This window comes from Jaculus jaculus, chromosome 12 (genome assembly GCF_020740685.1).
Source record: "Jaculus jaculus isolate mJacJac1 chromosome 12, mJacJac1.mat.Y.cur, whole genome shotgun sequence".
Lineage (NCBI taxonomy): Eukaryota > Metazoa > Chordata > Mammalia > Rodentia > Dipodidae > Jaculus > Jaculus jaculus.
The window spans coordinates 92,854,711-92,877,335 of NC_059113.1; the positions used below are offsets into that span (position 1 = coordinate 92,854,711).

At 43.3% G+C, this 22,625-nt stretch overlaps 1 protein-coding gene across 9 annotated transcripts in view; it reads left to right on the forward strand.

Annotated features, from left to right (window-relative positions):
* The window catches only part of Slc10a7 (solute carrier family 10 member 7), a 278,502-nt gene that overhangs the window by 17,471 nt on the left and 238,406 nt on the right, over window positions 1-22,625 (forward strand). For all 9 annotated transcript variants that reach the window (XM_045130907.1, XM_045130908.1, XM_045130909.1 and 6 more), the window contains one exon: window positions 9,233-9,308. In XM_045130907.1, coding sequence (XP_044986842.1) covers window positions 9,233-9,308 — 76 coding nt within the window. The remainder of the gene's footprint in view (window positions 1-9,232; window positions 9,309-22,625) is intronic.

Genomic DNA, 22,625 nt, shown 5'->3' on the forward strand with positions numbered 1-22,625 from the left:
CTAGGTTACTTTTTATTTTTGGTTTTTCGAGGCTTAGCAGTTAAACGCTTGCCCGTGAAGCCTAAAGACCCCGGTTTGAGGCTCGATTCCCCAGTACCCACATCAGCCAGATGTACAAGGTGGCACATGCATCTGGAGTCTGTTTGCAGTGGCTAGAGGCCCTGGTGCACCCGTTCTCTCTCTGCCTCTTTCTCTCTCTTCTGTCCCTCTCAAATACATAAATAAAAATAAACAAAAAAATTTTTTTAAGTTACCATATTTAAGTAGAAGAGGGTCTAGTTGGAAAGAAGTTTAGTGGGAGAATGGGGGGAACAAGAGAAGGTAACAGGAGGCTATGACAATCATGATACATTACTTGTACATATGAAAACTGTCAATAAAATGTTAATCAATAAACTCGTGACAATAAGATATCCCTGTGTTTAGTGCAAAGCATTTTGCAATTAACGAAGCGTGCATCACAGTGGTTTAAAACTAACCCCATCTAAGCATTATTAGATAACAGCTGGACTTAACCGGAGTGAGTTCTGACCCTGTCCCTGACAAGCCGCCTGACCTCCAGCGAGGTTTCTCACGGTTCGGGACGTCACTGTTCCTGTCTGTGTGACGAGGCTAACCACACTTTCGCTGCACACTTCGCACTGACATTGGGGGCATTCACTTTCTCCAGCCATGGCAGCATTTACTCAAGTCACCCAGGCACCTTCTCATTTCTGGGGCAAAACACCCACCCCGAAGCAGCTCATGGAAGGAAAGGGTTTCTTTTGGCTTGCGCTTTCAAGGGCAGGTCTTCATCGTGGTGGGGAGAGCCTGGCCGAGCAGAGTGCACTGCATCACATCTTGCCACATTAGCGCAAAGTAAGCCGCAAGGGGGCTGGATTATTGATCCCAAGGGCATCCCCCAATGCCACGCCTCCTCCAGCAAGGCTTCACCTCCCAAAGGCTCCACCACTGGGGATCAAGTATGAGGCTTAATCGCAAACAACTACAATCGCTCTCTCTCTCTCTTTTTTAAGTATTGTATTCATTTGACAGAGAAAGAGGGGCAAGAGAGAGAATGGGTGCACCAGGGCCTCCAGCCACTGCAAACAAATTCCAGACGCCCCCTTGTACATCTGGCTAACGTGGGTCCTGGGGAATCAAATCGGGGTCCCTTGGCTTTGCAGGCAAATGCCTTAACCGCTAAGCCATCTTTCCAGCCCTCACTACAATCTCTTTAGCCCAAATAGGTGCCAGTTGTTTTGGTTGTTGGGAAAAAAGAAAAATAAACAAGTGATGAAAAGTGGCCATGTGCAATTCTATTTGGCCCTTGGGGGGACTCAGGGCTGATTCTTAACAAAATTTCTGTAAATATATACACAAGAGAAAGATGAGCGATGTGACGTGACTTTGTGAAACAGCTGAGTGATCGGGTTGCTGGTTACATTTCAGAGTTGTGGGGAGGTTGACTAGCAAAGGAGGCAGAGTGTATACGGGTGGTAAGGCAGAACCAAGCTGGGTGTTTGCGGGCCAGCAAAGCAGCCTCGTGGGCAGGTCCTGAGCGAGTGACCGAAAGATGACGGGATTTGGAGGTGAAAGATGCATAAGAGCCAGAGATGCCCAGACTTGTCAGCCATGGTAAAGCATTCTGAATTAAAAAAAAAATCCATTTGTTTGTTTGTTTATTTATTTATTTATCTCTGTGTAAGAGGGAAAGAGGCAGATAGAAAGTAAGAATGGGCACACCGGGGCCTCCAGGTAGTGCAGATGAACTCCACACGCCTGCGCCCCCTTGCACATCTGGTCTTCCATGAGTACTGAGGACTGGCGCTCAGGTCCTCAGGCTTTTGCAGGCAAGTGTTTTAACCACTGAGCCATCTCTCCAGCCGTTATGCATTTGGTTTTTATTCTGAGTGCTACTGGAAGCCTGTAGAGTGGCTTGAAGCAAAGGAGGCATGTGGTGCAATTCATATTCACGAACAATTCCTTTTTATTTTCTCCTTCTCCAGTCCATCTTTATTAATTTTTTTTTTCTAGGCCAGACTGACCTGTAATTCACTGTGTAGTCTCAGGGTGGCCTTGAACTCACGCCGATCCCCCTACCTCTGCCTCCTGAATGCTGGGATTAAAGGTGTACACTACCACACCTGGCTATTAATTCTTTATTAAAGGTAGGACCGAACTCAAAACATGGCATTCATAAACTCTGGGGGACTCCTCCTGAACGCCCAAATCCTGCATCAATAGTAGCTGATCTTTCTTTCCTGGCGTGTTTATACTCGCATATACTGAAGGAGGAACAAATTGTACACATGCTTTTCTTAACCAGCTCTTCCCCACCCCCCCCCCCCGCTATGCCAATGATACCACCCTCAGGTGGCAGGTAGGGTCCCTGCTGGTGTCTGGGCCAGGACTGTGCACCCCGCAGGCAGAGAAGGCTGTGGGGTTTGAAGGCAAAGGAGCATTAAGAAGCCAAAGATTGGGCTGGAAAGCTGGCTTAGTGGTTAAGCACTTGCCTGTGAAGCCTAAGAACCCTGGATGAACAATTCTTTTGTCCACAATATGGAAGGGTCGATAGCAGAGGGGGCTGAGGCGAATCTGTGAGGCCAGTATGGAGGCTAAGGGGGTAGCAGAGCCACAGAGGAATGTGTGTGCCCAAGACAGGTTGTGAGGGTGGAGCTCTCGGGACTCACGGGGGGTCGGGGGGAGGATGTAGAGTGAGTACGGCCACCAAGAGGCTGGCAGGCTTTAGATTTCAGGCACGTGGTGATTGGCAGCATCATTGACTCAGCTGGGGGGATGGGCATAGCTTAGGTGTAGAGGGGAAAACAGGAGCATTACTTGTCCCTAGAGAACATCAAATGCCACATTGGTAAGCTGACCTCATTTTAGAACAGCACATATGTGTATTTTTTTGTATGTCAAGAACCAGTAATTACTGTGTGTGCTATGTATACGGTGCTTGGAGCAAGGAGATGCTATTTTCCTTGTTTTCAGGGAACTCTTTCTTTAAATTTTTTTGTTTATTTTATCTATTTATTTAGTTGAGAGCAATGAGGGGGGGAGAATGGGTGCACCAGGGCTTCCAGCCACTGCAAACGAACTCCAGATGCTTGCAGCCCCTTGTGCATCTGGCTAACGTGGGTCCTGGGGAATCGAGCCTCGAACCGGGGTCTTTAGGCTTCATAGGCAAGCGCTTAACCACTAAGCCATCTCTCCAGCCCTCAGTGAACTGTTAATCCAGTTGAATATACATACATACACACATACACACACATACACACACACACACACACACACACACACACACACACACACACACACACACACACACACACTCTGCTGCAGCCAGGTTCTCATTGCTGGTAGAAATCATCCCACCAAGAGCAGCTTGTGGGAAAAAGGGGCTTATTTTGGCTTACAGGCTTGAGGGGAAGCTCCACGATGGCAGGGAAAACAATGGCATGAGCAGAGGGTGGACATCATCCCCTGGCCAACATCAGGTGGGCAACGGGACCAAGAGAGTGTGCCAAACATTGGCAAGGGGAAACTGGCTGTAACACCTGCCCCCAACAGTACACTCCCTCCAGGAGGCGTTAATTCCCAAATCTCCATCAGCTGGGAACCTAGCATTCAGAACACCTAAGTTTATGGGGGACACCTGAATCAAACCACCCCCTACGCATATATTCAGTATGTATTAAATGTATGTATATGACACATGTACATACATGATAACTGGAATGACATATCAGTTAAAGTATAAGTGGCTCAGCATGAGTTGTGTATGTCTAAAGTAGAGGGTTCAAAAATGAGATATTCCTGAGAGACAAAAAAGTTGCTTTAAAAAAATTTATTTACAAGCAGAGAGAGGGAGAAAGGATGGGTGCATCAGGGCCTCGTGCCACTGTAAAGGAACTTCAGATGTATGCCTCTGCTTTGTGCATCTGGCTTTACCTGGGTACTGGGGAGTCGAACTCAGGCCATCAGGCCTTCAAGCAAGCGACTTTGACCACTGAGCCAATCTCTTTATCACCGCAAAACTTTCTTTAAGAGCCAATTCAGTGAAGTCCTGAAGAGATTGAGCCTGAAGCTGTAGATGGGAGAGAGCGCTTAAAAGCGTTGAAATTAGACAGTAAATGTGCCAGAAGGCAGACGTTTGAGAGATGAGTCCGCTAATGCCACGGCGCTGTGCTGAGACGCGGAGGGCTGCACTGTGAGCTCAGTATGCTGAATAGACCGAGCGCGCAGTACTTGACTTTTTTAAAGGAGTAAACACTCGATCTACCTCTTTTAGGGAAAGCACGTCACAGATCTCTAACCTGAGCAAACACACAGCATGTTAGCTTGAAGGAGTTGTAAACTCTTTCGCAGAACCATGTTGAAATAAAAGCATTCTAAGCACATCCTCCTGATCTTGCTAATATACCACAAGGGACGGAGTGCCTGTAGAGCCCATTCTGCACGTGTGTGTCCAGACATGGGCGAAAACATCTAGTAAAAATTTTTTGCTGGGTGTGGTGGCATATGCCCGTAATCCCAGCATTGAGGAGTCTGAGGCAAGAGGATGGGAAGATCCAGGCTACATGATAGGTTCAAGGACAGTCATTGTCTCAAATCCAACTAGGGCTGGAGAGTGGCTGAGTGGTTAAAGGCACTTGCTTCTAAAGCTTCTAAAGTTTCATTCTGTTACCCACGTAAAGCTAAGTGCACAAAGTGGCACATGTGTCTGGAGTTCTTTTGCAGGGATAGCAGGCCCTGGTGTTCCTGTTCTCGCTTTCTCTCTGCTTACATGTTTACAAATGAATAATCAAGAAAATATTTTAAAAATCCAACTGACCAGGCTGGGGAGAAGGCTCAGTGGGTGAGTGCTTCCCTCACATGCAGGAGAGCTTTAGTCCCGTGCCCAGCACTCCTGAAGACGCTGGCATGGGGCACACACTTGCCATGCCTGTGCTGGCGAGCCAGAGATAAGAGGGTCCCTGGAACTTGCCAGGCTGCTGTTCTAGCAGAATCTGAGAGACTGTCTCCAAAAGGAGTTGGATGGCATTCCTCAGGACAACTGCCAGGGCCTCCACATATGTGCACCCCATGTGCATCTGTACCTGTACACACGTAAACACCATAAACACACACAGGTGCACCACACACACACACACACACACACACACACACACCAAAATAACAACCAACCAACCAAGCAAACAAAACCATCTAAGTATATGTCATTTTTGTCAGGTGTACCTCAATAACGTTGTAAAGAAAAGGAAAACATAAATTCAGTATTAGACATGCTTGGTTTGAGGGAATAGTATATAAAAGCATCCCTACAAAGTAAAAATGAGAACAGAAATAAAGCAGAAAAACCAGAAGTTGATTGGTGTATTCCCACCAGCAGCGAATAAAGGTTGCCTTTTGTCCACACCCTCATCCTTGGTTGTCATTTGTGGGGTGAGAGAGAATCTTAAAATAGCTTTTATTTGCATTTCTCTGGTGGGGTAAGGGTGTTGAATACTGCTTACAGGTATTCATTGGCCATTTGTGTTTCTTCTTCTTCTTTTTTTTTTTTTGGTTTTCCAAGGTAGGGTCTCACTGTGGCTCAGGCTGACCTGGAATTCACTGTGTAGTCTCAAGGTGGCCTCGAACTCAATGGTGATCCTCCTACCTCTGTCTCCCAAGTGCTGGGATTAAAGGCGTGCGCCATCATGCCTAGCTTGTGTTTCTGCTTTTGAGAATTCTCTGTTCTGTTGTTTAACCCATTAAAAAAAAGATATTTTTATTGACTTATTTGAGAGAGAGTGAGAGAGGGTGGCAGATAGACAGAAAGAGAATGGGTGTGCCAGGGCCTCCAGCCACTGCAAACGAACACCAGATTCCTGCACAACCATGTGCATCTTAGTCCATTCCCCCCCTCCCCAAAAGCAAAGGAGATTTATTTAAAAAATAAATAAAAAGGTAGAAAAAAAAATCTCCAAAGCATCAGGGCTCGCATCCAAAGAGGAGAAAGAAAGTGGGGGAAAGGAAGAGCTTTTTTTTTTCTTTCTTGTTTTTTGAGGCAGAGCTGAGAAAAGTGGGCAGGCTCAGCAGTGAGAGTCTGTGAGCAATTCTCTTAGCCCGTTTCAGATTGGGTTACTTGTTTTCATATTGTTTAGCTTTTTTGAGTTCTTATATATTCTATATATTAATCCTCTTGTCAGCTGTTGGCAAAGATTTCTCTCCCATTCTGTAAAGCATCCCTTCCCTTGGTTAGCTGATTTTCCTTTATAGGCAGTAGGTTTTTAATTTCATAAGGTCCCATTGGTCACTTCATCTTGTTCCTGGAGCCACTGGATCTCTTTTCAGAAAGTCCTTATCTATTCCTTGAAGTGTTTTTCTTGCTTTTTGATTCTAGCAGTAACAGAGTTTTGTGTCTTATTTTAAGGTGTTCGACCCATTTGGAATTGTCTTTTTGTGCAGGGTGAGAGATCAGATCTAGTTTCATTCTTCTGCATGTGGATATCTGGTTTTTCCAGCACTACTTGTTAAAAAAGTTGTCTTTTCTCCATCGATTATTTTTGTCAAAACCAGGTGGCTGTGGTTGTTTGAGTTTATAGCTAGATATTCTATTCTATTCTGTTCCATCGGTCTACATAGCTGTTTTGTGCCAGTATCATGTGGTTTCTGTGACCGTGGCTCTGTCCTATAGCTTAAAATCAGGCATGGGATACCCAGTTATTTTCCTAAAAATTGCTTTGGCTCCAAATGAATTGTAAGTGACAATATAGCATTTTTATATATAAGGATTTTTAAATTAATTAATTAAGTTGATGGAGAAAGAGAGGGAGAGGGAGAGGGAGAGAGAGAGAGAGAGAGAGAGAATGGGTGCACCAGGGCCTCCAGCCAGTGCAAATGAACTCCAGATGCGTGTGCCCCCTTGTACATCTGGCTAACATGGGTTCTGGGGAATTGAACCTGGGTCCTTCGGCTTTGTAGGCAAACATCTTAACCACTAAGCAATCCCTCCAGCCCTATTTTTTTTTTAAGATAGGGAGAATTCTGTTTTGTATATGAAAGGAAAATGCTAAGAAGAGAGTAAAAGCTTGAAAGACTGACACTCTCTCTGCCAGGCAAGATGACACACACCTGTGTCTAGCATTTGGGAGGCTGAGGCCAGCCTGGGCTACGTAATGAGATTTTTGTCTCAAATAAAATGAAAGCAAACCAAACCAAACCAACCAACCAACTAAACCAAAGAGAAAACTAACTCTGAAAGAACTTGCCTGTAGGTAAGTTAATGTTTCATCCTTGGATACCAGAATAAATGTTGAACCTCAGAGAACTGACTTTGGGAGTCAGGTCAACTTACCTTTTCTCTGAACTTCAGTCTTTGTTAAAGTGAAGATAATAATGACATTTGTTTTAAATGCTCGTGTGGAATAAACGAGACTGAGAATAAAGTATTTAGACTAGGTTTTACTACCAAATGATAAATGCTTATTCACAATAGATCTGAATTGGTTGGTTGGAGCTTGAAAATTCATAACCGGAAAGGATGACTCTATCCTGAGATAGGGAAACAGCTCTTCAGAGAAGACTGAGCAGGCATGCTGATAGTTAGGCTATTGATAATGCTGAGGCAGGAGGATTTCCTTGGGCTTAGGAATTTGAGACCAGCATGGTATAACATAGCGAGACTCTGACACTAAATGAAATGATAATAATTAAAAGATCATATTGTATTAAGCTAACTAGAATTCATAAATAGTGTTTGGTTATGTTTTATTACTATACAAATTAAAATATTTTTGCTTTTGTTTTATTTCAGATCTGTCATAAATGTGTTGCATAAAGCTTAGATAGTACATTATTACAAACATGAATAAGAATAAACTGTAACAATGTTCATTCAGAATAATCAGATATGTCCTGATGGCTGTCTGTGTACTCTGATGTTCTATGTCAGTTTTCCTTTTAGTTAGGACAGACATTTGTTCTTCCCAGAAGGTAAATTCTATATGAATTCTGAGCAGTGTTGCTATTTTTAGTACTTAGATTTACTGCCCATGGTTTTATTTGCCTGACATGCAATTTGTTTTCTACTCTAAACTAAGAAAATAGACTTCTTGTCATGATCATAGGAGTATAGACATAACTTAATAAAAAACAAATTTAGAACAGATATTAGAATTCAGTGTAGAGTCTGACTCAGAATGTGTGATTATGTCATGACTGTTTCTATAATACCATTACAACATGAGAAAATATTATATGAGATGAAAGTTTGAGAATTGCTGTTCTATAGAGAGGAATTGAAAATGCATGCTTCTATTTTATTAAACTTTTTTTTTGGACTCTGGATGTCATTTTGAGGCTGACTTTTACTGAAAGATTTTCTATGAAGTATAGGAACGATCTCTCTTCCCCCCTCTCCTCCTCCCTTCCCCTCTCCTCCTCACTTCTCTTTTCCTCTCCTTTTCCTTTTTTTCCTTTCCTTCTACTACCCATCCCCTCGTCTCCCTTCTCCATTCTACTACCCTTTCTTTCTTCTCCCCTCTTCCTCCATACTTCTCCTCCCCTCTCTGTTCCTCTACCTCCAGTCCTTTCTTTCTTTATTCTTTGTTGTTTGTTTGTTTGTTTTTGTTTTTCGAGGTAGGGTCTCACTCTAGCCCAGCCTGACCTGGAATTCACTCTGTAGTCTCAGGGTGGCCTTGAACTCACAGCGATCCTCCTACCTCTGCCTCCCCAGTGCTGGGATTAAAGGAGTGTGCCACCACGCCCGGCTGCTTCTTCTTCTTCTTTTTAAAATCAGGGGCTCACTATGCTGCCCAGGTTGACCTTACACTCATGATCCTCTTACGTACCCTCCACATAGCTGACATACTACAGATGTACACCACTGTACCCAGCTCATCAGGAAGATCTCGATTTTACCTGAAAATAGTCCAAGATTATACATACTTACTAACAATTTACCATTTTGGTTCTCTTTCACTGAGTACACTTAGTGTAATCTTTTTTTTTTTTTTTGAATCGCATAATCCATGTTTTAGTAATTTAAAAGAGAAACCTCCCTAGATCTGTACCGTGCTCCGAGCCTGCGCACTGGCCTCGTCTTCTAAGCCGCGCTGCCCCGTGTTTAAACTCAGCAGGGCATGCGCGTCAATGAACTCTCCCGTTTTGTGCTCAGCTCTGATATTTGAGAATAAATGTAGTGAAGTTCTTTATAACTAGAGACAAGGAACTATTTACAATTGGATTTTCTTTTATTTTTCAGTTTGCAGACAGTAGGTTGCATGCCTCCCCCTGTGTCCTCCGCTGTGATTTTGACCAAGGCAGTTGGTGGAAATGAGGTGAGTCATGGGGGTAACCTGCTTGAAACCTAACTGTGTGCTATGCTTTCATTTTGTTCAAAACTATGTTGTTGTGCTGTTTTTTCATTTTATTTCATAAAAAGGAGTCACGTTGCAGAAAACTTGTAACTTATTAAAGAAGTGGTTGTATTCTTGTGTTCAGCTGATGGTCAAATGGATGGGGAAGAGTGGGATTTAGGATCCCACAGGGAAGAGTCGGGGGGTGTATGATGTAGGGGTGGCGACTTTCCCACCTCTAGGAGGCTCGGAGACAAAGCACAGAGAGGGTCCCCAGAAAAAGACTCCTCCTACAAGACTCACAGACTAAGGCTCTGGCCATTTCTTCAAAAAGAGAATAAACCAAATTGCTGGGGAAAGTTGCTCTTTGTTTAGTGACAAGTAAGGATGCCATTAAAAGGAGAAATTGGGCCGAGTTTCTAAGATAACAGTGAAGAAATTATCCAACTGCTAGAAGATTGTGCCAACAGAATTGTGCCGCAGTATTGGGGAGCATTCGTCCCTTGCAGAAGCTCTTGATGGGCGGCTCTTCCTTGGTGGAGAGGCCGTGTGGCTTCACAGCAAGGGCCTTTCCCTTGTGACAGTTTCTCCTCCTCCTCTGCCTGTGGTCTTACATTCAGAGGAAATTGCTCCCAGAGAAGAAATGGGCTCCACACCACTTCACTTATAGACTTCTGTCCTGAGCATATAATTTCCACCCATTATATTGTTGCTAAAGTATTTTACTGTCTACTGTATTCTTTTAATATGTTCATGAAGATACTGTTTGCCTGTACTAAGCTGCACAAATCTATGTAGTCTCAGGCTGACCTTGAACTCACAGTGATCCGCCTTACCTTTACATAAACCGGGCGTGGTGGCACACACCTTTAATCCCAGCACTCGGGAGGCAGAGGTAGGAGGATTGCCATGAGTTCAAGGCCACCCTGAGACTACAGAGTGAATTCCAGGTCAGCCTGAGCTAGAGTGAGACCCTACCTCGAAAAACCAAAAAAAAAAAAAAAAAAAAAAAAAAAAGATTTGTGCCACCATGATTGGCTTAAGCTGCATAAGTCAATCCCTAACTATCTATCTATCTATCTATCTATCTATCTACCTACCTACCTACCTACCTACCATCTATTATCTATCATTCATCCATCTATTTGTCTATCATATATCTGTTATCTATCTTTCTAACATCTATCTATCTATTATCTATCATTTATCTATCATCTATCTATCCATCTATCTATCTATTTGATATCTATCTTTCTATCTAACATCTGTCTATCTGTCTATCTATCATCTATCTGCCTGCCTGCCTGCCTGCCTGCCTATCTATCTATCTATCTATCTATCTATCTATCTATCTATCTATGTATCATCTATTATCTGTCTGTCTATCTATCACTGTTATCTGGTCTGTCAAACCATAACTACCATCCAGATAGGGAATATATCCGTCACCCTCTGTTTCTCCATTTTGTGCTTCTCTACCAGGATGCTTGACGCTGTCTAATTTATGAAGAACACAGGCTTATTTCTTACCACTTAGGAGATAGAGAATTCTCAGGTGGAGAGGCCTGTATCTGGGGAGAGCTTTTTTGCTGCATCTTTCTTTGGTGAAGATGGAAGGGCAGAGGAGGAAACAAGTGTGAGAGAGTGAGAGGTAGAACTCACAACCCGATCTCCTTTCTAACTGGGATGAATTTATTCTTGACAGCAGCTTTCTTATGTCCTGCATACCTCCCATTCACCCCACCTTTTCACATACTTGTATTAGAGATTGTCTCTGTTTGAGAGCACACTGTTTTGAGATGGGGCTCAAGTGATCCCTCCTCCCTTACACTTCCCAATACCTGGACTGCCAGCCACCACATCTGATGTGGGGGACATATTCAACCCATTGTACCCCTAAAAGTTTCATGCGTCCTTGGCTGGAGAAATAGCTTAGCAGTTAAGGCACTTGCCTGCAAAGCCTAAGGACTCAGGTTTGATTCCCCAGAACTCACATAAGCCAGATGCACATGGTGATGCATACTTCTGGAGCTCGTTTGCAGTGGCTAGAGGCCCTGGCATGCTCATTCTCTCTGTGTGTCTCTGTAATAAATAAGAATATATTTTTTAAAAAGTCTCCTGCATCCCTTTGATATATATCTCCTGCCCTTCTTGGCACCCCTCTTTCCTAGGCAACTATTGATCTGTTTTCTGTCACTATAGATTGTTTGCATTTTTTAGAATTTTATATCATGGAATCATATAATATGTACTTTTTAAAAATATTTTTTAAATTTATTTATTTATTTGAGAGCGACAGACACAGAGAGAAAGACAGGTAGAGGGAGAGAGAGAGAATGGGCGCGCCAGGGCTTCCAGCCTCTGCAAACGAACTCCAGACGCGTGCGCCCCCTTGTGCATCTGGCTAACGTGGGACCTGGGGAACCGAGCCTCGAACCGGGGTCCTTAGGCTTCACAGACAAGCGCCTAACCGCTAAGCCATCTCTCCAGCCCTAATATGTACTTTTTTGTTTTCAATCTTCTTTTACTCAGCAAAATTATTTTGAATTCATCCATTTTGTATCAATTCAGTTCAGGCCATTTTGTGGCTGAGTCATAGTATTTCCAAGGGTATGAATTGTTATCCATTGGCCTGTTGATAGACATTCGCAGTTTCTAGTTGGCAGCAATGATTGCGCATGTGCTGACATACACCGCCGTTTCTCTTGGGACTACCTGGGCCAGGAATGGCTGGATTATCTGGTAAGTTTATGTTTTGGCACCTTTGGACCAAGGAAGAATTATCTGCATAAAGTTTTATTCCCCTATTCATAGCTTCAGAAGTAGACTCTTTCTATCAACATATAAGCTTTACTTTTGAAAAAAAGTTTCCAAAGTAGTTGTGGAATTTTACATTCAAACCACTAGCTTAGGAAAGGTCCTGTGATCTACAGCCTAGCCAGCACTTAGTGATGTCAGGTTTTTGGTTCTTGCCATTCTCACATCTGTGTATTGTTAACATATTGTGATTTTCATTTAATTTTTCTCACAGTGACTAATAATGTTGCATACCTTCAATGTGCTTATTTACTTTGCATCCTTATGTCTTCTTTGGAAAAAATGCACGTTAGATCTGTTGTTCTTTTTTTTTTTTTTTTTGAGGCAAGCCCAACAGACTGGCCTTTTTCTTTTATGCGAGGGAGAGAGAGAGAGGAGAGAAAATTGGCACTCAGGGCCTCCAGTCACTGTAATCGAACTCCAGACGTGTGCACCACCTTGTACGCATGTGTGACTTTGCATGCTTGCATCACCTTGTGCATCAGGTTTATGAGGGACCTGAAGAGTTGAACTTGGGTTCTTAGATTTCACAGGCAAGTACCTTAACTGCTAAGTCATCTCTCTAGCCCTGTAGATAACATTAATATATATGTGTATATATTTTTATTTTATTTTTATTATTTTATTTTATTTTTTTGAGGTAGGATTTTGCTCTAGTCCAGGCTGACTTGGATTTCACTATGTAATCTCAGGGTGGCCTTCAACTCAAGGCAATCCTCCTACCTCTGCCTCCCAAGTGCTGGGATTAAAGGCGTGTGCCACCATGCCCAGCTCAAAATGTATACTTTTACTTATCTATTTATTGGGGGAGCACAGATAGAAAGAAAATGGGAATGTCAGGGCCTCCAGCCACTACAAAGGAATCTCAGATGCATGCGCCACCTTGTGCATCTGGCTTACGTAGGTACTGAGGACTCGAACCTGGGTCCTTAGGCTTTGCCGGCAAGAGCCTTCACTGCTAAGCCATTTCTCTAGCCCTTTTGTTCACTTTTTCAGAAACTTTTTTATTTGTTATTTCTTTTTTGTTGAAGTAGGGTCTCACTGTAGTTCAGGCTGACCTGGAATTTACTATGTAGTCTCAGGGTGGCCTCGAACTCATGGCGTGTAAATCCAGATGCACAAAGTGGCACAGGTGTCTGGAATTCGTTTGCAGTGGCTAGAGTCCCTGGTGTGCCCATACACACATGGTTTTTCTCTCTTTCTCTGCTTGCAGATAAGTAAATATTTTAAAAAAAGAAAAGGAGAAAGAAAAGTACCAAGAATCCAGATAGATAAAGGTCAGGGCAAGTTCAGAAGGATTTCTAATCAGATCTGGGGGTGCTGTTTCTGCTAACCCCTGTTGTCTGTGTTTAAGGCTAAGCCTAGTAATTGAAACCATTGAAATAGGCACCTTCACCACCAATAGCAGTGTTCTGATTGCTACCTAGGGTTGCATGAATTCCAAGTATATTTAAAAAGACCTTTGGATTTGGAGTGTGGGAGGTAAAAAGTGTGTGTGTTTGGTTTCATCAATGGGGCTAGTGTCCACATCTCTTCAAATAAAATTTAAGAATGTCTCCTGGGCAAAGAAATTTATGACATGTGAACTCTTTAAGTCATAGCAAAGGTCATGGCAGCATGAGTGTATTTAAACAGGGCTTTCTGTCTGCTTGGAAAGCAAATGAAGCCTCATTACGAACTTTAAAGGTGTAGCTCTGAGAGTTTTTGCTAGAGGTGAAAGATCAGCGTCATCCCACTCCAAATGGAGAGCGGAAAGTTCAGCGGCTGCCTTTATCCATGAGGCTGGGGACACTTCGGGGTTACTTTGCATTATCAGTGGGGAGTTGGTCTTGCTAATCCAATGCATGAAGATAAGGTTCATTGAACATTAATAGAGGCCCTTGGAGCAGATCTGATGAGCTGAGAGAGGACTTGGAGGGAGAAGGAAACCGGTTATCTGTCAGTCACTGTCCCTTATCAGCCATCACTTCACTGTTCCTTGCTTGCTTTTTCTTCTGTTAAATGGGGCAACTGCTTTTTTTTTTTTTTTTTTTTTTTTTTTTTTTTTGTTCTGAGGAGTGGAAGCTTAATGGCTTCCAGGAGGGATGTGATATCTGAAAAAAAGAAATCCTGTCCGGGCTGAGGCTTCTTGCCAGCCAGCTGGCCTCTGTGCGCGGTTCAGCCTCCAGCCTCGTGCACAGTCTGGGGTGTGATGATTTTCTTTCTGGTATAGATGAAGGCACAGAACCAGTACTGGCAGCAGAAGACAAGCCTGTGCTCTGTCTTTCCAAAGCTACCTTCTGCTTCAGCCTCACCTACTGGCTTGGACTGGGATCCTTAGAGCACTTGAAGGAACAATAAACACCAAAAAGTGAAAAATTCAGAGAGTTGACTGGGTCTGGGTCTATTTGAAGCTGCTGTAAATCTATTTGAAAGATACTTTAGGGGTAGATGTCTGGGGATGGCTTAGCGGTTAAGGCACTTACCTGCAGAGCCTAAGGACCGAGGTTCGATTCCCCGGTATTCACGTAAGCACGTGGTGGTGCAAGCCGTCTGGAGCTGGTTTGCAGTGGTTGGAGGGCTTGGCCACTCCCATTCTCTTTGCCTCTTTCCTTTTCTTTCTCTCACATAAATGAATGAATAAATAAAAAAGAAAGAAAGATGTTTTGATTTCCCAAGAGTTTTGTATGCAACTTGGATTTTTCTCATCCCATCCCAGTATCTTTCAGTTTGCTTAACATTTCTACCACTGTGGCCAGCAGGGTTCTCTTAATGGTTTCTGATCCCCAAGTCTGCCCTTCTCACTTCTCTTCTTTATGACTTAACTGAAGTCTTTGACACGATGGCCACTCTCCGTCATCTCCCTTCTTTGGACATTTATTCCAGAGACTTGGTCTGCAGATACATTGTTCAGCCCTCCATACTCACTCTTGTCCCCGAGTCCTTCTCTCTACGGCTGAAGCAGGTGGATCAGCTGGGCCTCAGATGGTGAGCCTCTTCTGGTCTTGGGAGAGAAGTAGTTAGTGAGTTCCAGCGCCCATATGGTCACTATAGGGTCATCTCCTTTGCAGTGTTCCAGCTCTCTCTGAGCACGGGGGCTTCTGCCCTGGGATCAGGCATGGCTTTGATTCCAGCTTTTACCATTGCATACCTGTTGGTCTCTTAAATTCCAGACCTCTTTTTTTTTTTTTTTTCATTCAGGAAGTAAAAGTACTTGCATGCATATCTTAGGGGTTTTTGGATAGGGGTCTCATAGATGTCTATGTAGAAGAACTTGCAAATTGTGAGGCAATATACCACCATTAAGGCAGAGGCATGTCACTGATGTGAGTCACTTGATTTTCTGAGTCCCTCCTTCCCTTCCTCTCCCTCTCTCCTTTCCTTCCTTCTGTTATTCATTCTTTCCATTCCCTTCCCTTCCTCTTTCTCTTCTTAGGTAGGGTCTTGCTATGTAGCCAGGGGTGACCTAGAAACTGGCCTTGAACTCATGATCCTCCTGCCTCAGCCTCCATGCCCACATTTATTACTTTCATAAGAATTTGCTCTTGTAAATTTACTCATCCACCCACTTCATTTATTCAGAAATATATGTTAAATGCATGCTGTAACTTTCTGTATATCTATATAGTACCTCTGTAGGTTTTTAAGTTTCGTAAGCAATATGAAAAATAACCAGTAAATTCAAGTATAAAATGGTCAGTATCTTAAATAAATTTACAAGCTAATGAGTGTTTAATTAAATGTAATAAATTAGGTCAACCTTGTTATTAGTATATGTTATAGGTTCTTGTTAGTATTTTTTTCCAAGGTAGAGTCTCACTCTAGCCCAGGCTGACCTGGATCTCACTTTGTAGTCCCAGGTTGGCCTCAAAATCACAGTGATCCTCCTACCTCTACCTCTGCTGAGATTAAGGTATGTGCCACAAAACTAGGCTTCTTGAATATTTTTTAAAATATTTATTTATTTATTTGATAGAGAGAAAGAGGCAGAGAGAGAGAAAGAGAAAGGGAGAGAATGGGCATGCCAGGGCCTCCAGCCTCTGCAAAAAAACTCCAGATGCATGTGCCCTCTTGTGCATCTGGCTTAAGTGGGTCCTGGAGAATCGAACCGGGATCCTTTGGCTTTGCACGTAAATGCCTTAACCTCTATGCCATCTCTCCAGCCCCTTGGGGATATATATATATATATATATATATATATATATATATATATATATATATATATATTTTTTTTTTTTTTTTTTTGAGGTAGGGTTTCACTCTAGTCTAGGCTGACCTGGAATTCACTCTGTATTCTCAGGATGGCTTTGAGCTCACAACCATCCTACAACCTCTGCCTCCCGAGTGCTGGGATTAAAGGCATGCACCACCACGCCTGGCTACCCTTGAAGATTTTTAATATCCAGGGGAACCCTTTCTGGAAACGAAAGGGAAGAGGAAGCCAAATTAGTACTTGAAAGGTTGTCTTTAGAATTTGGAGCCAAATAAAGGGATTGGCTAGACATCCAGGTTGTTTCCCTTAAACTGTACCCAGCTCCACTCTGGTAGACAGCCAACCCCCACAAGCACGCAAGTACCAAGTTTTCCTAAACAGTTCTACATCAGCATCGACCCTTTGCTACTGATCAAATTCTCCTTTTCAAATCAGAAGCCCTGCCTACATTTGAAATGACACCTGTCTCTTTCATGTGAGGGAGTTTGGCATTTGGCTGACAGTAAGGAACGTGGAAACCCAAGTCATGCTTGATCTTTCTGCATTGCTGAGCGCACTGGAAATGACCCTTTGCAGCTCCGCTTGCTCTGTGAAGACAACAGGTTGTGTCTAATGAGAACGTTCCGCAGTAAGACTTCAAGCACAGTTCCTACAGGCAGGAACACGTCAGCCCAACTAATGAGTCTTGGTATATTGAGAGGGTTGAGCAGCTGTGTTGAATCAAATCAAGTGTCAGGATATTGAACTTGCAATGCTCTATATTTAGGAATTTATTTTTAAAATATTTCTTTTTTTTTTTGGTTTTTCAACGTAAGGTTTCACTCTAGCCCAGGCTGACCTGGAATTCACTATGTAATCTCCAGGTGGCCTCAAACTCACGGCGATCCTCCTACTTCTACCTGCCAAGTGCTGGGATTAAAGGCGTGTGCCACCACGCCCAGCTTAAAATATTTCTTTTTATTTATTTATGAGAGAGAGAAAATGAGAATGGGTGTGCCAGGGCCTCCAGCCACTGCAAGTGAGCTCCAGACACATGTGAATCTGGCATATGCGGGAACCTGGAGAATTGAACCTCGGTCCTTGTCTTCATGAGCAAGCACCTTAACCACTAAGCCATCTCTCCAGCCCAGGATTTTTAGTTTTTAAGGTAGGGTCTCATCTAGCCCAGGCTGATCTGGAAATTGCTGTGTAGTGCTAGGGCTGGCTGCAGATTCATGGAGATCCTCCTACCTCAGCCCCTTGAGTGTTGGGATTAAAGACTTGTACCACCACGTCATACCTTTTTGACAAATTTTATTTTTAAAAAAAACTTATTTATTAGAGAGACAACAGAGGGAGAGAGGGAGAGAGATAGAAAGGGGCAGGGAGAGAATAGGTGCACCAGGACCTCTAGCCACTGCTAACGAACTCCAGACGCATGTACCACGTTCTGCATCTGGCTTTATGTGGGTACCGGGGAATCAAATCTGGGGTCCTTTGGTTTTCAGCCAAGTGCTTTAACTGCTAAGCCATCTCTGCAGCCCTCACATTTTATTTTTATTTTTTTATTTTTTGATTTTTCGAGGTAGGGTTTCACTCTGGCCCAGGCTAACCTGGAATTAACTATGTAGTCTCAAGGTGGCCTCGAACTCATGGTGATCCTCCTACCTCTGCCTCCCGAGTGCTGGGATTAAAGGCGTGCACCACCACGCCTGACGTTTTTTATTTTTATTTTTAAATCTATCCCACATCTGGAAGCTGTTTGCCCAAACATAGCAACCTTGTATAATTCACGCCATCCTGTCCTTTTCCCTCTCTTTCTTCTGCTTTCCTCCTTTTCTTTCCTTCCTTCCCTTTTGTTTTGGAAAAATAAAAGCCAGTTCATACTCACTGAATTTATGCTGTGAACCAAGCTTGAAGAACCCTACTTTACCTTCAGTGAAAGTGCCATGCATTTTGCCTCTGGAATCACCACGCTGAGCCTCCTGTCTGTATCTGCCCGTTGTCTATGCTCAGGGGGCTTCTTGGGCTCCTGTGGCTTGCTGACAGTTCCCCTAGTGTTGGATGCATCAAGAACATTGTCTTCCTGATGAAGTCATCTGCTGCTTGCGTCCAGTTTCCTTTTGCTGTCAGCTCCTATCACAGCAATCTCCTCATTCCTCTGTATCTAATCATTGAGGCTTTGCTCTCGTCAGGCCTCACCATAAGCACCAGCCCCTTCTGGAACCTTTGGCCAATACCAAGCCAGAATTCTTCTGTCTGCAGTCGAGTATTTTGCGTGTATCCCTGTTGTAACATGCACCTGAGTTCGATATTTTTATATTTGTTGGGCTTCCAATTTTTGAATTTTCTTTGCAGGGATTACTCTCTCTCTCTCTCTCTCTCTCTCTCTCTCTCTCTCTCTCTCTCTTTTTTTTTACAGATTTTTTGCCGGGGTCCAGCCCTGGCTTGAAGGAGGGTCCCTGTGGTGGTTTGATTCAGGTGTCTCCCATAAACTTAGGTGTTCTGAATGCTAGGTTCCCAGCTGATGGAGATTTGGGAATTAATGCCTCCTGGAGGGAGTGTATTGTTGGGGACGGGCTTGTGGGTGTTATAGCCAGTTTCCCCATGCCAGTGTTTGGCACACTCTCCTGTTGCTGTGTCCACCTTATGTTGGCCAGAGGGTGATGTCCATCCTTTGCTCATGCCATCGTTTTCCCCTGCCATCGTGGAGCTTCCCCTCGAGCCTGTAAGCCAAAATAAATCTCTTTTTCCCAGAAGCTACTCTTGGTTGGGTGATTTCTACCAGCAATGCGAACCGGACTGCAACAGTCCCCAAAGAGAGGTGTGAAAGGGAGCGGCGAAATAACTACTCGAAGTCAAGTTCTGGTGCAAACTGACAGGCTAATGCTGAAGGCAGCTGAGTTTTTCCGTCTTTCTCTCTTTTTTTTCTTACTTGCCACAGCTCTTAGCCTCAGTGTTTTATTTTCTGATCACGTCGTGCAAGAACAAACCTCAAGAAAGGTGCAATTTCACAGAATTCATAGAAACTTTTTGTTATTCCTTTTCATCAAACAACCCCATAATTATTCACCTCAAGTAAAGTCGTCAGGCCCCTGTAATGATTAACTGTTTTCATACTTTCCCCATGTATGTGCGGTCAAGCCCTTGTGATTTCTTGAACTTCTACCTTCAATTACTCTATTAAAGGTGAGAGGCAAAACAACCACAAATGGGGCTTCCCATCATTAATCACTGATCCAGTAGATCCATTTATCCTTTAATCGTTTATTTTGAATTTTCCTTTACACGTCCCTCCAATACTTAGACTTTGGTCGCCCCGATTGAACTCTTTCTGACTTCGGTTGTTTTTCTGTAAGGATTCTTGGTAAAGAGTCATAGTTTGTTGCAATTGCCACCATTTAGAAAAATTAGTCATAGAACAATGTTTACATTGTTCCAGGAGGTTCATTGTTTCCTCCTAAGTGTACTGTACTCTGTGCCTGACTTTCTTTAAGGCCTTTAAGGAAAACAATTATCTCTGACCCATTTTCTTGCTTTTCCAATTCTATGCCAGAGCCTCTTTCAGGTACATTGACCAACACTTCACCAACACCAACTTTTACTGGAAAAGTAAACTTAGAGATTGGGACACCAAGTGAAAGACAGAGAAAGACAAACATTATACAGAAAACCACATATTTCTGTAGCCTAGAGAGCCAAAGATTTTTCTATAGAGGGGCCACATCGGACTTCAAGGAAGAGACAGCTCGGCTGGAACTGTGTCAAGCAGCTCTTCAGCGCTCGATTCCTCATGATCCTGAAATGGCATGCTTGCCGTCTCCGGCAATTTAAAAATTTTTTTTAATTTTATGTTTATTTATTTATTTGAGAGTGACAGACACAGAGAGAAAGAGGCAGATATATATATAGAGAGAATGGGCATGCCAGGGCCTCCAGCCACTGCAAACGAACTCCAGACGCATGTGCCCCCTTGTGCATCTGGCTAACATGGGTCCTGGGGAATCGAGCCTTGAACCGGGGTCGTTAGGCTTCACAGGCAAGTGCTTAACCACTAAGCCATCTCTCCAGCCCTCCCTTTTTTTTTTTTTTGCATCTGTGAATACTGGCTTTTTATTTATTTATTTAGTTATTTTTATATTTATATATTTATGAGAGAGAGAGAGAGAGAGAGAGAGAGCTCACCAGGGCCTCTAGCTGCTGCAAATGAACTCCAGATCTTTTTTTTTTGTTACAAATTTTTATTAACAAGTTCTATGATTATAAAAAATATTCCTTCCCCCCACCTTCCCCTTTGAACCTCCATTCTCCATCATGTCCCCTCCCCATCTCAATCAGTCTCTTTTTTACTTTGATGTCATGATCTTTTCCTCCTCTTATGATGGTCTTGTGTAGGTAGTGTCAGGCATGGTGAGGTCATGGATATCCAGGCCATTCTGTGTCTGGGGGGAGCACATTGTAAGGAGTCCTACCCTTCCCTTGGCTCTTACATTCTTTCCGCCACCTCTTCCGCAATGAACCCTGAGCCTTGGAAAGTGAGATAGAGATGTTGCAGTGCTGAGTAGTCCAGTCACTTCTTTCCAGCACCGTGATGCCTTCTGGGCAGGAACTACTCTTCTTTGTATCCCTTAAAGCAATATTAGGAGTATTCCTAATATAAAAGTGGCAAAACAGAGTTTGAGGAAGCCACAGAATGCCTCCGTTTTCTCTCGCTCACATCACAGTCCCACAGAGCTGTTCAGACACTGATGAAGTCACCTACTGGAGTGAGTTCTAAAACTCTGTGTTCTCATGTCTTGGTCAAGGATCTTTTCACATACTCATTATGCCACCAGAATAAAGATGGGATAGAATTAAACAATGTGCTAGGTTAGACAGTTTTTGGTTTCTTATGCAAGGCCACTGTAGGGATCTTAAAGTGGGAATTCTTCAGTTTATGACTGGAAGTGATATAATGATCTTTCAAATATAGGCCTTGAGACAATGTTATTACAACGTTCAGTCAAATTATAGTTATATTAATTTCTCCCTGGCTTGAAAATTGAGCACTTTCTTAAGTAGATAGACTATGATAGACTGATTCTGAAAGACAATCTGAGAAACGACATGAGGCAAAGACTGTGTTTATCTCTAGTAATTATTGTTTGTGTCCATTAGAGCTTAGCTATGAGAAACACTTTTGAACCTCCTTATCAAGAACTACAGAAATTGATGTGACTGAACTCATTTCTCTTTGTCAAAAGAGCCCATCAGGGACTGGAGAGATGGCTCAGCAGTTCCGAGCACTTCCTGTGCAAGCAAGAGGCCCTTAGGAGGCCTGAGAGGACTGCTGGAGTTTGATCCTCAGAACTCACATCAACGTCTGGGTGTGGCCATATGTGTCTGTAACCCCATTCTGATAGGGGAGTCGAAATCTGAGAGTCACTGGCATCTGCAAAAAACCCCCAGCAAGTTCTAGGGTCAGTAAGAGACTGTGGCTGAAATAAGAAAGGAGAGAAGAGTGATGGATTGGGCTACCCGACCTTCTGCTCCCGTCACAACGGGCAGCGGACCTTGCTGCAAGCAGGTGCATGGCGTGCCCACTGGGCACACACGTGTGTGTACCCTGTACACATCACACACATGCCATCCCCACCCCACACCACGCCAACAAAATAAAAAGACCCTGTCATTATTATTCATCATATTTGTACTGCATTGAATTGTTGGCAGACATTTATTTCTTTTGTTTTTGTGAATTTGATACTTCCAGGTCCCCCATGATTATTTATCACCTATCTGCTGTCTATTTACATTTTTTTTTTCAAGGTAAGGTCATGGTCTAGACCAGGCTGACCTGGATTTCACTATGTAGTCTCAGGGTGGCTTCAAACTCTTGGTGATCCTCCTACCTATGCCTTGTTAGTGCTGAGATTAAAGGCGTGTGCCACCATTCCCAGCCACAGTCATATTTTTAAAATATTTTTTTTTGTTCATTTATTATTTATTTATTTGAGAGCGACAGACACAGAGAGAAAGACAGATAGAGGGAGAGAGAGAGAATGGGCGCGCCAGGGCTTCCAGCCTCTGCAAACGAACTCCAGACACGTGCACCCCCTTGTGCATCTGGCTAACGTGGGACCTGGGGAACCGAGCCTCGAACCGGGGTCCTTCGGCTTCACAGGCAAGCGCTTAACCGCTAAGCCATCTCTCCAGCCCCACAGTCATATTTTGATATGAAAAATGAAAAGTGGTATAATAATTAAGATTCTTCCATGCCCTGGTAGTCTGTAAAGAGAGACATAAATTATAGCCAGTTTGATTTTTTTTTT